This window comes from Dromiciops gliroides, chromosome 4, assembly GCF_019393635.1.
Source record: "Dromiciops gliroides isolate mDroGli1 chromosome 4, mDroGli1.pri, whole genome shotgun sequence".
NCBI classification, from domain to species: domain Eukaryota; kingdom Metazoa; phylum Chordata; class Mammalia; order Microbiotheria; family Microbiotheriidae; genus Dromiciops; species Dromiciops gliroides.
Window position 1 is genome coordinate 315,327,933 of NC_057864.1, and position 15,869 is coordinate 315,343,801.

Sequence of the window (15,869 nt, forward strand, 5' to 3'; positions counted from 1 at the left end):
CTTGCCCAGGGTCACACAGCTAGTGTTAAGTGTCTAAGGTTGGATTTGACCTCAGGTCCTCCTGAATCCAGGGCCAGTGCTTTATCCACTGTGCCACCTAGCTGCCCTGCCATTCCCTTTAAGGAAATAAAGATGTTCCTAATGTTCTTAATCATGTCTCTAAAAAATGTCAAATACTCATGTATACTAGAATTTATAATAGTCCCTGCTTATTTGAATATACTAGTTTAAAATATACCTCACGCTTCTTTCTCTGAATGTGATTTTCTACCTTATCATTATTGGGTTTGGTTAAACAATCATAGTTATTTGTTTTAGTCTGGGGTGAGGGGGGTTTACTTTGATAGAGATAAATGACATGGAAATTATAAAGAGGTGATTGCTGCCATCAGTTTTCCTTCCCTTCAGGCAGGCAGTATTTTCCTTGGTATTACACTTGGCATTATGCAAAGGAAAATATTAAAATGCCTCTTCTCTTCTTTTCGAGGCAATCAGGGTTAAGTGACTTGCCCAGGGTCACATAGCAAATAAGTGTCTGAGGCCACATTTGAACTCGGGTCCTCCTGACTCTTAGCTGCCCCTCTTTTTTATTTTTCTTCAAAGTATACATGTCATTTTTTCCCCGTGGTTTTAGCTTTAGATCTGATACTTTTAAGATGCTATTGTCTCAGGGGGCAGCTAGGTGGCACAGTGGATAAAGCACCGGCCCTGGATTCAGGAGGAACTGAGTTCAAATCCGGCCTCTGACACTTAACACTTACTAGCTGTGTGACCCTGAGCAAGTCACTTAACCCCCATTGCTCTGCCAAAAAAAAAAAACAACAAAGATGCTATTGTGTCAGTCAAGAATTTATTAAATGGGGGGCAGCTAGGTGGTACAGTGGATAAAGCACTGGTCCCAGATTCAGGAGGACCTGAGTTCAAATCTGACCTTAGACACTTGACACTTACTAGCTGTGTGACCCTGGGCAAATCACTTAACCCTCATTGCCCTGCAAAAAAAGAAAGAGAATTTATTAAATGTCTACTATGTGCCATGCACTGGTTATTACTCTAGTGAGTTGTACTGATCTTGTGTGGCTTTTTAAACTTGGCATTCAAGATTTGGCTAATTTGAGATTTCCCCAACTCTGAGGACTGTGGGGTTAGAGTTGAGAGAGACCTTAGAGGTCTAGTCCAGCCCTCTCATTTAACAGATGAAGAAACTAAGGCCCAGACAGGCTAAGTGATTTGACAAAGATCACACAGGTACCATGTGACTGAAGCTGGGGTTAAAATCCAGAGTTCTCCGACTCCAAATAAATGAACGAATTAAAAAAAAAATTATCAAGTCCTTACTCTGTGCAAAGCACTGTATTAAGCAGGGGGAATACTAATCAAAAAGACAGCCAGCCCTTGCTCTCAAGGAGCTAACATTTAGTGAGGGAGAAGTTTCAGCTACAAATCAGATGGAAAGGTCCCATGGCCCTGAGTGGACCAGCGAAGTAGATGATAATGAATCTTTATTCACTTTCCACTAATAAAACCGTATCAGTTTCTGATGGTGAACCATTTAACTTTCATCTAAGAATTTTCCATCACTCTTTCTATGACATCATGGATTCGTCACTTTTTTGTGTGTGTGGCATAGGCCTATTCTCAGAATACTGTTTTGTTAACTACATTTCCAATGGAAGGAAATGCTAAAATTCAGTTAGAAGTTACTGAAGATAAAGCTGCAAAGTTTTTTCCCATCTAAATTCAGATACTCTGAAATCTATGAATGCCCAAGGATCTTAAATCCCAGGTTAAGAAGCCCTGCACTATATATACCATAGTGCCTCTATCATATCAATAGATGCTTGTTGACTAGTTTATACACAGATCGTTGAAGAGTTGGGAATAAAGCTTGCTCTTTTCCTTATACTACACTGCTTATGTGGGTTCCAACACCCATATATATTTTTTTAATCTTCAAAGCAAATTTCATCCAATAAGTCAGTAGAGAATGGTGGAACAAATGCTGGTTTTGAAGGTAGAAGACCTATTTAAGAATCCCACCTCTGATGCTCATTTTAACTGTGACTTTGGAGTAACTACAAGCTACCACCTGCATTTTATTTCTTAGTGCTCTCTTTCAATAACATCTTTCACACAAACATCCTGTTTATTTAAATGTCTTCCTGAAGTTCATGTTGCCTTGCTGACTTCTGTCTTTTAAGAACTATGATGTCATCATTTTGTGTTCCTTTCCATCAACCTATTTTCAAGAGGAAAGGTATCATCGTTACAATTTTACAGAATGATCAAGGACTAAGAACTCACTAATAAATTTTGGCAGGTGAAATGTCACTTTGGGAGAATAGTAAGAGGCAGTAGATGTAGCTGAGAGATGGCTTTGTAGTCAAAGACCTGGGTTCAAGTGTTGCCTCTGAAAGCTCTAGCTGGGTGATCCTGTGTTCTTTAACTTCTCAGTGCCCAGGCAACTCTAAGACTAAGAGCAGATGTATGAGCTACTGATTTGTACTGGCACAGGTACACTGCTAAAATCACAAGTCTGAACCCAATGAAGAGAATAATTTCAATGTTTGAGGTTTTACTTCATTTGCTTTCCTTTAGAGGTGGCCTAACTTCCAACTTCTAGGATCATGGATCTTTTTTGTTTATTTTTTTTAGTGAGGCATTTGGGGTTAAGTGACTTGCCCAAGGTCACACAGCTAGTAGGTGTTAAGTGTCTGAGGCCGGATTTGAACTCAGGTACTCCTGAATCCAGGGCTGGTGCTTTATCCACTGCACCACCTCGCTGCCCCAGGATTATGGATCTTTATAACATATTAACTTTTCTCAGAATGCATCAATTACAATGACAAATCCAGGAAGGTTTTCCACCCCCTCTGTTCTTTTTGTAAAACTCATGATTTCACTGCTATAGGGACTCTGAGTAAGGAAATGCCTTCTACCACTACAAATGTCTGGTCATTTGCTCTGCATATTATAGTCTAGGCAGGGGTTCTTAATCTGGAGTCTATGAACTTTAAAACAATTTTTGGTAGCTATTTTAATATATTGTAATTGCTTTTCTGTTTTACTTTATGCATTTAGAAGTATTATTTTCAGGACTCCATAGGCCTCACCAAGCCCTATCTTTGAGGTGGAATTTCCTAGGTCTTCCTGAGTCGTAGGCCATTTTACCATGGCTGCTGCTTCATGAAGACCTTAATATCACTTATTTATAGGATATCTTTGAGCAGTTTTAGACATTAAAGAAAAATATTCTCAAACACTTTAAAATTACATATTGAACTAATTCAGCTGACCAGTATGTTCTCATTCTTAGAACAGTGAGTAGGGAAGGGTGAGGGCAGGGATAAAGAGTCCCCCTCCTCCTTAAGGAAGAAAGAAGAAAAATAGTTAAGCTTGTTGAGGGGGAAAGGGATTTTCAAATATTGAGGGCAACCTGGAGGAAGTAATGCTCAGGTTCTTGTGGTAGGAAGCCTGTTAATTACTGATGAGTCAGTGAAAGAGATGAACTGAAGCCTACTCACAAGGCCTCTGAAGGCTACTCAACAAAACACACTGACTTCTTTTTATTTATTTTGTTTCATTTTATTTTATTTCATTTATTTATTCCGACTTCTTAACAATCTACAAATTTGTCATCACGACTGGGTCACATGTAGCTGTGTTTATACTAACTTTAGAAGGCTGTTTTCTAAGAGCGATCATAGTGTTGCCTAAAGGCTCTGTGTCTCAGAAAACGAACCTATTGTGTGGGCAAACCAATCCATCCAATGCCAGAGGAATGAGAAGAAAGATTGGATTCCAAGTCAACTGAGTAGTATCTATGTGTGCTAAATCTTCAGTATGTTGAATATAAATAAATAAACAAATAAAACAAGCTTGATTTTGCACTTTTCTTAATACATAGGATACTTGTTGGGACCGAATTTATAAAATATACTGATACAGAAAGAAACAATAAGCATTTAAGCGCTTACTCTATGCTAGGCACTGTATTAAGTACTTAGAATCCAGAGGCAAAAGCCAAATGGTTGCTGCCTTCAAAGAGCTTACATTCTAAGGAAAGAGAATAAACACTGCAAAATATAGCAGATGTAAAGTAACCCCTGAGGGTAAAGCATTAGCAGCTAGGGTAATCAGGAAAGAAAGGCCTGATGTGGATGGCAACATTTAAGCTGGATCTTGAAGAAAACCTGGAAATCCAAGAGGTAAAGGTGAGGAAGGAGAATGGAAGGTATGAGAGATAACTAGTCTCTAGACATAGCAAATGTGAATTGAATCAACAAGCGTTTATTGAGGAATAAAAAAAGAAAAATTAAAGTCCTTGCCCTCAAGGCAAGGAACTTACTGGGGGACAGCATATAAACAGAAAATTCAATACAAAAAAAAAAATTGTGTGTGTGTGTGTGTGTGGGGGGGGGGGCATTAACAATTAGAGGAATCAGGAAAGGTCTCTTGTAGGAGGTGGAACTTGAGCTAAGCCTTGAAGGGAGCTAGGGGTTCCTTGAGGGCAGACATGGAGATATGTAACTTTCTCCTTGTGGCAGATTGTTGGTGGGAAGTTATGGAAGTGGGAAATGGAATGTGCTGTTCCAGGAACAAATAGGCTGATGTGGATGGAAAATGGGGTTATTTGAGTAGGCACGAAGCCTGATACTTCCCAGGCACTGTCCTAGGTACTACTTTGGTAACAAAGATTAAGAGAAACAAACTAAACAAACTAAAAAAAAAAAAAGATCCCTGCCCTTAAGAAACTGGTATTCACTTCAGATAAATATGTACACATATAAGAAAATAATACATATACAAAGTAAATACAATTTTTGGGGAAGGGCATGACTGGGAGAAGGCAATAGTAGTTGAGGGGGTTAGGAAAAGCTTCACAGAGGAAATGGTGCTTGAGGTGGGTGTTGGAGAAAGCTAGAGATTTAAAGGGGTTGAGGTGATGAGTACATTGGAGGCATGGGGGCTAACCTGTGGAGAAAGGAAATGGGATGTAATCCAGGAGGAAAAACAAATAGGTCAGTTTGGCTGAACAATAGTGTGAAGTAATGAGAAATGAGTCTGGGGAGGTAGGCAGGCACTGGACTGTGAAGGGCTTTAAAAACCAAATGTGGACATTTGAATTTGGTGTAAGGGGCAGTAGGGAGCCAAGGTTGTATTATAATAATAGCTAACATTTATATAGCACTTACTATGTGCCCGGCATTGTGCTAAGCACTTTATAATTATCTTATTTGATCTTCACAAACCTGAAGGTAGGTGTTATTATCTACATTTTACAGATAAGGAAATGGAGGTTAAGTGACTTGCCCAGGGTAACATAGCTAATGAATTTGAGGCCATATTTGAACTTAGGTCTTCTTGACTCCACTTTATCCGCTGTACCACCTTGCTAAGCAGGTTAGTGACATAGGCAGAATTATAGTTTAGGAATATTACTTTGGTAGCTGTGGGGAGGCTTGTCCCGTCATGTGCTTATTTGAAGTAGGCAAATCAATTAAGAGGCTTTTAAATAGTTTAGGTGAGAGGTGGTGAAGGTTTAGAAAAGGACAGTAGCTGTGTGAGTAAAGTGATTCATTGTTAGAGATGTTGTGGAGATGGAATTGACAAGACCTGGCAACTGACTGGATATGTGGGATGAGGGAGAATAAGAAATGGAAAGGATGACTGAGGACACAAAACTGAGAGACTGAGAAATCTAGTGGTGCCCTTGACAGAAATGGAGAAGTTATAAAGGCCGGGTGAGTTATTTGGGGCATTTTTGATGGGGGACACCTATGGGAAAATCCAAAAAAAATTGGAAATCTCCAAAACAAGAGCTGCTGATGTAAAAGTGAAGCTCAGGAGAGAACAGGGTTGGATATAAATCTTTATATGTCTGAGAGTCATCTCCATAGAGATAATTGAACCCATGGACATTCTTGAAATCACTAAGAGAGGAATAGAAAGAGGTGGGCCCAGAGAGAACCTAGAGATCTACCCTGTTTATTAGGAGAGTATTATCCATTAAAACAGCTAGCTATACAAGGGGCAGCTAGGTGGTGCAGTGGATAAAGCACTGGCCCTGGAGTCAGAAGGACGCAAATCCAGCCTCAGATACTTGACACTTACTAGCTGTGTGACCCTGGGCAATTCACTTAACACTGATTTCCCCACAAAAAACAACAAAACATTTGAAAGTCCTATGTGGCTGGCTGAGACTCATCAGATAGGCTTGGCCTACTTTTACAAGTCTATAAGGTTATACTGGGTCTCAGTTCACCTGATCTGTAGAGGCCATTGAGAAGAGGCTGGCCAGGCTAGAAGACAGGAGAAAAGGAACTGGAGCCTCTTTTGTTGTGGAGGAGAAAAAAATCAAGAAGCTTAAGGGTCTACTCCCCTAAATTTATTTATTGCCTGAAAAGCAACAAATTTCCAGTGCTGGCTCGAAGCATGAATTGAGGAAGGTTGGGGTGGAGTTAAGAGCCATCTGAACAAATACAGTGCTGGTGATAGACAGAAGTGTTGCCCTATAGTTAAAGATGAGCTTTCATTGAATATAAAAATTCTGAATGATGTCCCTTTTTTATGCCCAGAATGAGATAACAAGGAAAGAATTAAAAGATGGAAATGGGTACCACTAAATTGCACATAAGGATCATTGCAGGCACAGAGAATGACTTAGAAAGCCACATATTAACATTACATGTTTTATTATATTTGAGTAAATATTTCCCAATTTCCTCCAATATTCCCAACAGTGGTTCAGACTGTACTTGGGAGTGTTGTGAGCTGCATGTTTGACACCTTCTAGTGTAATGATTTGTAAAAGCGATCAAATAACCTGAAAATCAGTAATCCTTTCTATTCAATCAAAAGGAGGCAGCATGGCACAGTAAAGTGCTGGATTAAGGAGTGAGAAAACATGAATTCAAATGAGCTGATACTACCAGTCTAATCTGGACAAGTCAACTTCTCTGGTTCTGTTTCCTCAAATGTGGAATGAGGGGGCTGGACCAGACAACCTCAAATATCCCTTCTAGCTCTAAGTTCCTATAAACAGTTATTTAACACCCCCTATTCATCTTGATATTATTTTGCAACTTACATATATAAATATAAAATTAGACATTATAGTGATGTTTTTATCTATAGACTGCAGGCCTCATGAGGTCAAGGATTATTTTATTTGAACTCTGTTAACTTCTCACCCCACTCTCTGTGCCTAGCACAGGGCTGTGGACAGAATAGATGCTTGTTGAATTCATTTATTATTCTCTTCACTAGGAAACTTGCAGTGAACCACCAACTTTGCATTTCTATGGTTAAAAAACAGATGTGTTTACTTACCTTACTATAGATGACGGGGTTTTAACTACCCTTTGTGTAACACATCAAAAGCAAAGAACTCTGTGTGGAGTATTAAGAATTTATACTGCATTGGTAGTCAGGATACCTGGCTTCTAATCTCAGATTTGCCATTAATCAAGTGACCTGCACAAAATCATGTAGTTAATCCCTTTGGACCTCAGTTTCCTCACCTGTAAAATGAAGGGATAAACAAAATGATTTCCAATAAGGAACTTCTCAAAAAATTCCTGTGATTCTATGCTTCACAGACTCTAGGACTAAATTAAATATCCTCAGATATTTATAAAATGCCCAGTTTTCATATAACTACCAGGTCTTGTAAACATGTCTGCATCTTTTGCCAAAAATGTCTTCTTTTAGAAGACAGCAATTATTTTAAAATTGCTATGAAATAATAAAGACTAAAAAAGGTTTAATTTTAAAATCCCTGTCTGTTTTTAAATGAGTAAAAACTTAAAAGGTGATGCCCCAGTGTCTACTAATTACAGAATCTCATCATCACTTAGTATGGAAGCTTGCCATTCTTGGTCAATATATCAATTTATTACCAGATTTGTGTGTGTGCGTGTGCACACGTGCGTGCATGCGCACACATACACACGTGTAAGATACAGGGAGAAGTTTCACCTAAAAGAGTAAAAGTAGAAGGTTGAAGTCATTCTGAAGGGTGCAACAGTTCAACACACTAAAATACTTGATTGAAGCGGACTAAGACCAATTTGGCATTATCCCAAATAGCCAAGAGGCCACTCTGAATGGATTTGCCTTGTAAGAATGTATGGGGTAGGGGCAGCTAGATGGCGCCGTGGATAGAGCACCGGCCCTGGAGTCAGTAGTACCCGAGTTCAAATCCGGCCTCAGACACTTAACACTTACTAGCTGTGTGACCCTGGGCAAGTCACTTAACCCCAATTGCCTCACCAAAAAAAAAAAAAAAAAAGAATGTATGGGGTAGAGAGAAGAAACAGATATGAATGTGTAAGCAGTATATGTATATGATGGGTGGAGGGTAGGTGTGGGAATCAGGAGAAAATGGGATAGATATTATGACAAAGGTTTGTTGAAAAGTCTGACGGAAGCATCTGGTGGCAGAGGAAAGCAGTTTTCCTATTAAGAAAACGATCACCTAGAGACAAAGAAAACAGCGAGTCATTCATTCAGGATTCATGGGGGTTATTAAAAAGATACAATCCATTGATTAAAAGAATCTTTAACTGGAATAGGTAATACACAATAGCTTCCAACCCCTACCCCCAGCACAGAACTGCTCTAAACAATAAGTTAGTTAGTACAGGGGGGTACTACAAGGATACTGAAAGTTTTCAGTTTTTATTATATTTTGTGTAAGGTAAATACACTGTTGCAGCAGAAAGCCACACAGCTCATTCCTATATCATATGAAATCATTTGCCATTTTATATACAAGTTTTGAATTACAATCTTCAATTTTTCATCAAAAACAAAAAATAAATCTAAAAAAGCATTTTGGGAAGGGGTTAGAATCATATAGAATACAGGAGCATATTGGCATTATACAATATCTTACATAAAAATTCTGAAAATATAAGTTGAATTCATTACCTTTTTAAGGCAGAAAACAGGGAGGTGAAAATCAGAATTTAAAAAGGGGTGAGGAAGAGAAAAAAATAGATTCTTCACCTCTATGAATATATGGAGGGATAACTTTAATTAGAAACATAAGAGTAATATGAAAAATAGTCAACATGCCAAAATATTTAAACAAAAGACAAGTACAACATTTGTAAACAACTGTATAACAAAAGCCTTCTGAACATGCTAATGTTGCTATAAAGAAAATACTGGTGGTTGATTTTTGTTTAACTCAAAAGTCATTGCTACTGCATAGATCTTAGAGGAACAAAATATTTTTTCTTCACAGGTCTTTTTAAGGTAGGCAGATGTTACATAGGGAGAACCAACTTTTCGTAACCAAGGGCTGATTTTAGTTGGTAGATTAGAATTCTTGCTTTCCTTCCTTCTCAAACCCCATCCATCTATGATGGTCAAGGAAGAAGGTAAAAAGTAGAATTAATTAAATTTGGCTTCTTAATAAAATTCCATTTAAAAGTTTGAAGTGAGAGTACGTTGAAGAGATTGGTTAACATGAAGTTTGGGAATTATCTAGGGATTCAAATGATCAATGCCATTTATCCCTGTCCCCCATTACCAAGGATAAATAGTCATTGTCTTTACTCCCTTGTTAAAAAACAAACAAAACCCAACAAATAAACGCATATAACTTTAGACTGGCAATACAAACTACTTAAGAACTAAACAAGTTGAATTTCACTTAATGTATAGGAAAACTACAGTACTTAAAAATACGAGTTGACTGTAAACAAAGAAGCAACTGCTCTAAATGGCCATCTGAATTATGTACCATGTCCTCAAACTAGCATGACCTTCACATAAGCTAAAGAACTTCAATTTCCTCTTTTATATATAGATAGTGATGTGATAGAGCAATAACCAGTTGATATCCTGAGATATGATCTGACATCTGCAAATATCAACCATGCAGGTAAAATAATGCCTTCACATCCATGCTGCTATGCATCATGCTTTGAAACATGTTATGAAAATGACTGATCATAGACCGAGTCCATTTTGGTAAACAGACAAATGTATGAAAGCAGCAATGCTTTGGATAACTGTGCTATTCATAATTCTACAGTTATTTTCTCTGCCAATTACATTTTGCTATAAATATGTGTGCCCTTAAGTTGATCCCAATATCAGTTTCAGCTAGCTAATCAAATTATTTGAGAATGATAACCCTCCCTTTATTTAAAAAGTGAAAATTTTAGCTTCCAGAGACTTCCCAACAATAGATTTAAGCTAAAAATAATTCTTTAGTAACAAATCATCCTTCATTCTTTATAATACCTATTCTCTTACATACATATAAATGCCTGTGCACATAAACACACATGTACACACAAAAACACATACCATGAAGCTTAGTGGGAAGAGAAAATGGAAGAAAATAAATGTCCTTTTTATGACTCATATTTTAATCAACAATTCTGATATTAAGACTAAATGCTCATTTGAAATAAAGCCAAACAACTAAACACCCCCAATAAAAGTTTCAATTATCTTTTTGGAATTTGACAACACGGCAACCTGTTATTTTAAAAATGTTCTCCTCAGAAAATACAAATGTGTTCATAATTTGAGAATAACATCTTATCCAATGGGCTGACTTTAATGTCAGATGAAAAGATATTACTAGGCTGTAGAAATTCTAAGTGCTCCATAATCTTTTATTATTATCTCAAAGTTATTTCTATCCACATGATTGTAGGCAATGAAGGATACTCATACACACACACACACACACATGCACACACATACACACACACACACATTTCTAGGTGATGAAGTGTGGCTCCTTTTCTCTTCAAGCAAAAAGGCAGCAGCAGGCATTCACTCTAGGATAGGCTTGCTTGGAGTTGGCATCATTCACATCACTGGAATACAGAGAGTGCTCAATGATAGGATACTGTTTGCTTTTACTTCCTAACTTTACTTCCCTCTTGATTTTCTAGCTTTTATTCCTCATTTAGTGGATTCCTTCTCTACCAAGTCCAAGTCTTTCATGCCAGAAGAACTCATTGCATTTGTGAGGAATCCTGCTTCTTTTTCCATGCCTTTTGAAAATACTGTATTAAAACTAGGCAAATATTGCAGTGGAAGGAATGATCATTTAAGAAGGATCATTTTCATTAGCCTTTGAGTTGCAATTTAAGAGATATGAGAGACACAACAGTTCTAAGGTTTCAACCCATGCATCCACACAATCACACTTAATTAAAAACATTAAAAAGAGACATTTTGCTTACTGTATCGCTATCAAACTGCAGTTCAATAAGGCAAGGCCAAACCGCTCCTTTTCTAAAATGAAGCAATAGCTGCTTACTTACCTCCAAAAATCTTACAGAAGGAAATCACTAAGGCAGGGGTGTTGACATCAGATTACCTTCCATTTTACATCATTCCTAAGGGTCAAATGTCTCTGCAATGTATCACCAATTATTCTAGGACAGCACTTTGTCTTTAAACTTGGGACAATGCTTCTTTTCATCTAAAAGTGATATCTTAAATTTGCTTGAGATGAGATACAAGAACAAAACTATTCTCCAAGTTTTTGTTTTGTTCTTACTGAGGTAACATCCTAATATGAAAACCAAGAAGATCTTGCATAATAGCAGCCATTTTAACCCACCTCCTCTTTCTATCAGGCTAGCCTTCATACAATAAGCATGCACGTATAGTCATGGTTCACTGTATCTGCCTTAATGCTGAGTTCTGCTGCTTATTCAAGTCATGGATGTCCCATGTTATTCAACAAGACTGTTGAACTGAATGTCCACCAGAAGAATAGGAAAATAAATGATGTAACAAATGCAGCAAATATAGGGAGTAGGCATTCAGAACACATCAAGAAGCTAACACTCATGAATTATAAGTATTAATGTTTCCCTTTCCCCCTCAAAAAAGTCTTTCTGTGCATGATTTTCAAATCCAACGTCTGAGGGAATCATGAAGTGCCTTGCCGTTTTTGTTGTTGACTCCTGATGACCTCTAATTGTTTTTTACATTGCTGGTAGTACGTAGAAAGACTTTTGTTTTCATCTAAAAGCTTTTTATGTTCTTGTACCAGACGAGATGTATTTTGCTGGTCTTTTTCATCCTGGTCCAGTTCTGCTACTAGTTCTTGCCTAAAAAGGATACCATATAATAAAATGTTCATTATGATGGAAGAATTTGCATAATATTTGATGTTAACTGGTAGTATAAGCAATTAAAACTTTAATTCTGGTCCATCATTATGTATAATATAATCATAATGTAGTGGGATGGGAAATGCCTTCTAAAACTTCATAATCCCAATATAACCACACAAATAATATAATCCTTTCTTAAATAACTGCTCTCCTACAATCAGAGGATTTAGAAATGATAAAAGTGAGGTACAACAACAACTAAAACAGTTAACAAAAATCAGAATATCATGCCTGATCAATCCTAGTACCTTCTACTCCCTTTTTATCTAGTCAGAGAAAGACTGGCCAGGAAAAGATTATTTCTTGTGGTATAGGGGATGAGGGGAATAGGGTGCTTGGTTTTATCATACAAATTCTACTTCAATATTCATGCTACAAAGTCACAATCATATTTAACTATATGCAGCTTAGCCAAAGATGTAGATAAGACAGTCCCAACCATTTAATTGAAATAGATGCTATCTACCATAAATCCCTTTCCTGTTTTAGAATACACTACTTTGCTGGAAACACTGGGCATACTTTGGATTATTACATGTAAGCCCCCCATAATAACACATTTGGATTATATTATTTGATTCTGTATATATTTTCAGAAAAGACCTGATCATAGACCTTGGCAGAGCTCTAGCCTAGAGAGCTTGTTTTTATTGAAATCTTTTAAAACTGAGGGACTTTAGTGTTGACTTATATAAAATGAATATGTCAGAATTGGACTTTGGGGGTGGAAAGAATAATTACTATAAAATTCTTAAGTAAAATAAGTTAAAAAAAAAAACAAAAACAAGGTAGAGTGAAAACATTAAGTATTTAAACCTGGTAAAACATTTTGCCTTTCTTATTTAGAATTTTTCTCCATTTGTTTCCCCTCACAAGAAAAATTTACTTAATTTGGTAACTTAAAAACTATCAACTAAATTATAAACATCAAATGTAAACAGTCTCATTATCCTGAATTAATATCTCTAAAATAGTTCATCTTATATCTAACCCCTTCAACTGGCAACTTCTTTCAAATATTTTTGTGGTAAGAACTATACCAGTGTAGTATGCCAGGGGTAATAAATAATATTTATAAATAAGAATAGCTCATCAAAATTCAGAGGCCCAACCCTCAAAATAACAAGTTATAACAAATAACTTATGATAAGTTATTTCACTTCATTAAGATAGTATCCTTCAGTTTTCAACTCATTTCTATACCAAAGTTGAGACAACTAACAATAGTTTTCAGGATATTTCTTCAGACAATATCTCTTCCTTCAGCATTTTATTTTAGTAACCCCCACTAGCACCAACCTGGTCATGATTAAACATGCATTTCATATGGGACTAAGAGGAATACAATTGTAGAAATGTCTAAAAATGGAAAAGAAGTGCAAAAGAAAGAATATGGGAACTGAACCTGATTTGAATCGAACAAATATACTTATGGGTATTTTGTAATTTCGGAATAAATGTCTGCTGGAGGTTTTTAAAACAAAACAAAACAAAATATTTCTGTGAATATTACACTTCTAAAATAAAAGAATAAAGGATAGTCACTAGCATAGTGTATAGAGGGATGATGGCTTTTGGAATTAGAAACACCTGTGTTAAAAAATCTTGCCTCTGACCTATTCTGGCTGTGTGACCTGGAGAAGTTTATTTAACCTCTCAGCACCATAGGTCAGAGGGGTCCAACGTGCAGCCCACAATACTCCTAAGAGAGACCAAACCAGATTAAAATATAATTGTGAAATATCTGACAAAATAAATAAAAATACAATAAAAGATAATGTTAATATGCAATTTTCTAAGTCCATGTTTACCCTCAGGGATCTTTATATATAGTTCAGTGGCTCCTGTTTCTATTTGTGTTTGACAGCATTGCCCTATCCAAGAGTACAGATGCTGATCTGCACTGGAAGAAGCAATTTCTTTCCCAGGAATTCCCTAAAGCAATAAAATCACAAATCTGGTCCTAAAAACCATCATCATCATATCCTAGTAATAATAATAAAATACTAAGCATGAGTCACTTAAAATAGTTTATTTACATGAGGAAAACTTTTAAATTATTAAGCCTTTTAAGTGCAGGAAACAGAGTTGAAGCAGCAGTGATGCATCTCACTTAGTACTAAAAATGGTGTGTGTCTGTATACATGTATATGTGTACACACACAGCAACCCAAAGGGTTCATTTAGAGATACAATGACCCCTGCAAGTAGTTAGCAGTATATTTGAACTTCGGAATATGGGTATCAATGAGGGTTTGAGGTTAGGAACATAGTTATTAATTCTGAAGACCTGTTAATCTTCATTTTGTAAAAAAAAAAAAAAGTTACCCATAATTTTTAATCTATTTCAAAAACATGTTAAAAATCTCTATATATGAAAACTGACAGGGTTGTTGAAGAGTTTACTTACTTTCTCTGTAACAGTAATGCTATTTCTGTTTGAACTTTCATGTATTCTTGGGCCATTTTACAATGCTGTTCAAACACAGCCATGGATTCTTTGGAGTTTGGGCATGGTGCTAGTGGCTGAAAATAAATCAGACATGTTAAAACATAATCAAACGAAATCTCATTATCTAATCTAGCTAGTTGGACTGTGACTGTAATATATTTATCCAGTACCAGGTTGCACAAACCAGTAAGCTTTTAAAAATAAGTGCTAAACCATGTCCTGGAAAATCTCAGTGCACTCTTGCCAGGGTTAACTCAGAACTTAAATTTACACTTGCTGTTTTAACACTTTCTTTGTTACACAGAACCATGACTAAAGCTCTCTTAGTTAAAGGTATTAAATTTCAGGTTGCCAAATTACTTGTATTATACCAAAAGATGTTTATAGCTCATATAATCACATGCAGAAGCACCGAACCTTGTTATTATTTATATATTCAGTCACCATTAACATCAGAATGGATTGCAGAGTGCATCAAATAATAAAGAAGTAATTCACATAACTGCTGTTTTAATGTTCTGATCTTAAAGAATAAAAATGTTATGCTAAATGGTTGTGAATAGGTATCATTTTCCCTTAAAATGACTAGTAAAATATAAGAACGTATCAATTTGAATATTTCTCATCTGATCACCCAAATTAAAAAGAAATTTACTGTAACTTCATTCAAAAGCAAAAACAAGCCAATAAAATAGTGGTCATCTCTCAAGAGAAATTCTTTTTGGTAAGAGTTGTTGCTGTTTGTTCTTCATTCTTCAAGAGGACCATGATATCGGGGTGATGTCATGACTTGCAGTGAACTGGATTTAAGTGAGGGGGTGGTCTGCACAAGGTCACCAACCTCACTCTTTCCTCCAGAGCCATCTGGGTCCAGTGGCAAGATATATATCAAGATGATTGGAGATGGCCCCAGATATTTTAAATTTTAAGGCAACTGGGATTAAGTGACTTGCTCAGGGTCACACAGCTAATAAGTGTCTAAAATCATATTTGAATTCAGGTCTTCACAACTTCAGGGCCAATGGTCTATCCGCTTCACCACCTAGCTGCCCCAGTAAGAGTAGTGAGTTAAAGTTGAAGAGTATTCAGCAAGGAAACATAATACCTGTAGCTGGTGATCCAATGTAAGGTATGCCATTGGGATGGAGTTATCTGATCCATTAGTATCTAGAATTCAAGAATTCACATTTTAAAAAACTTTATGACAGAGATAATTACATAAAGGAATTGAGAAGTATGCTTGGATCTTATAA

General features: G+C 36.6%; 1 protein-coding gene across 5 annotated transcripts in view; it reads right to left on the reverse strand.

The window, feature by feature from the left end:
• Positions 1 to 3,613: 3,613 nt before the first annotated feature.
• Positions 3,614 to 15,869, reverse strand: part of MAP3K7 (mitogen-activated protein kinase kinase kinase 7) — an 85,592-nt gene continuing 73,336 nt past the window's right edge. For 2 of the 5 annotated variants that reach the window (XM_044002197.1, XM_044002198.1), the window contains 3 exons: positions 15,722 to 15,783; positions 14,575 to 14,690; positions 4,412 to 12,098 (listed from right to left, as the gene is read on the reverse strand). In XM_044002197.1, coding sequence (XP_043858132.1) covers positions 11,918 to 12,098; positions 14,575 to 14,690; positions 15,722 to 15,783 — 359 coding nt within the window. In that variant the 3' untranslated portion in view covers positions 4,412 to 11,917. Of the gene's footprint in view, positions 4,194 to 4,411; positions 12,099 to 14,574; positions 14,691 to 15,721; positions 15,784 to 15,869 lie in introns of those variants that run through there. The other 3 variants (XR_006356332.1, XM_044002194.1, XM_044002195.1) reach the window with 3 other exon arrangements.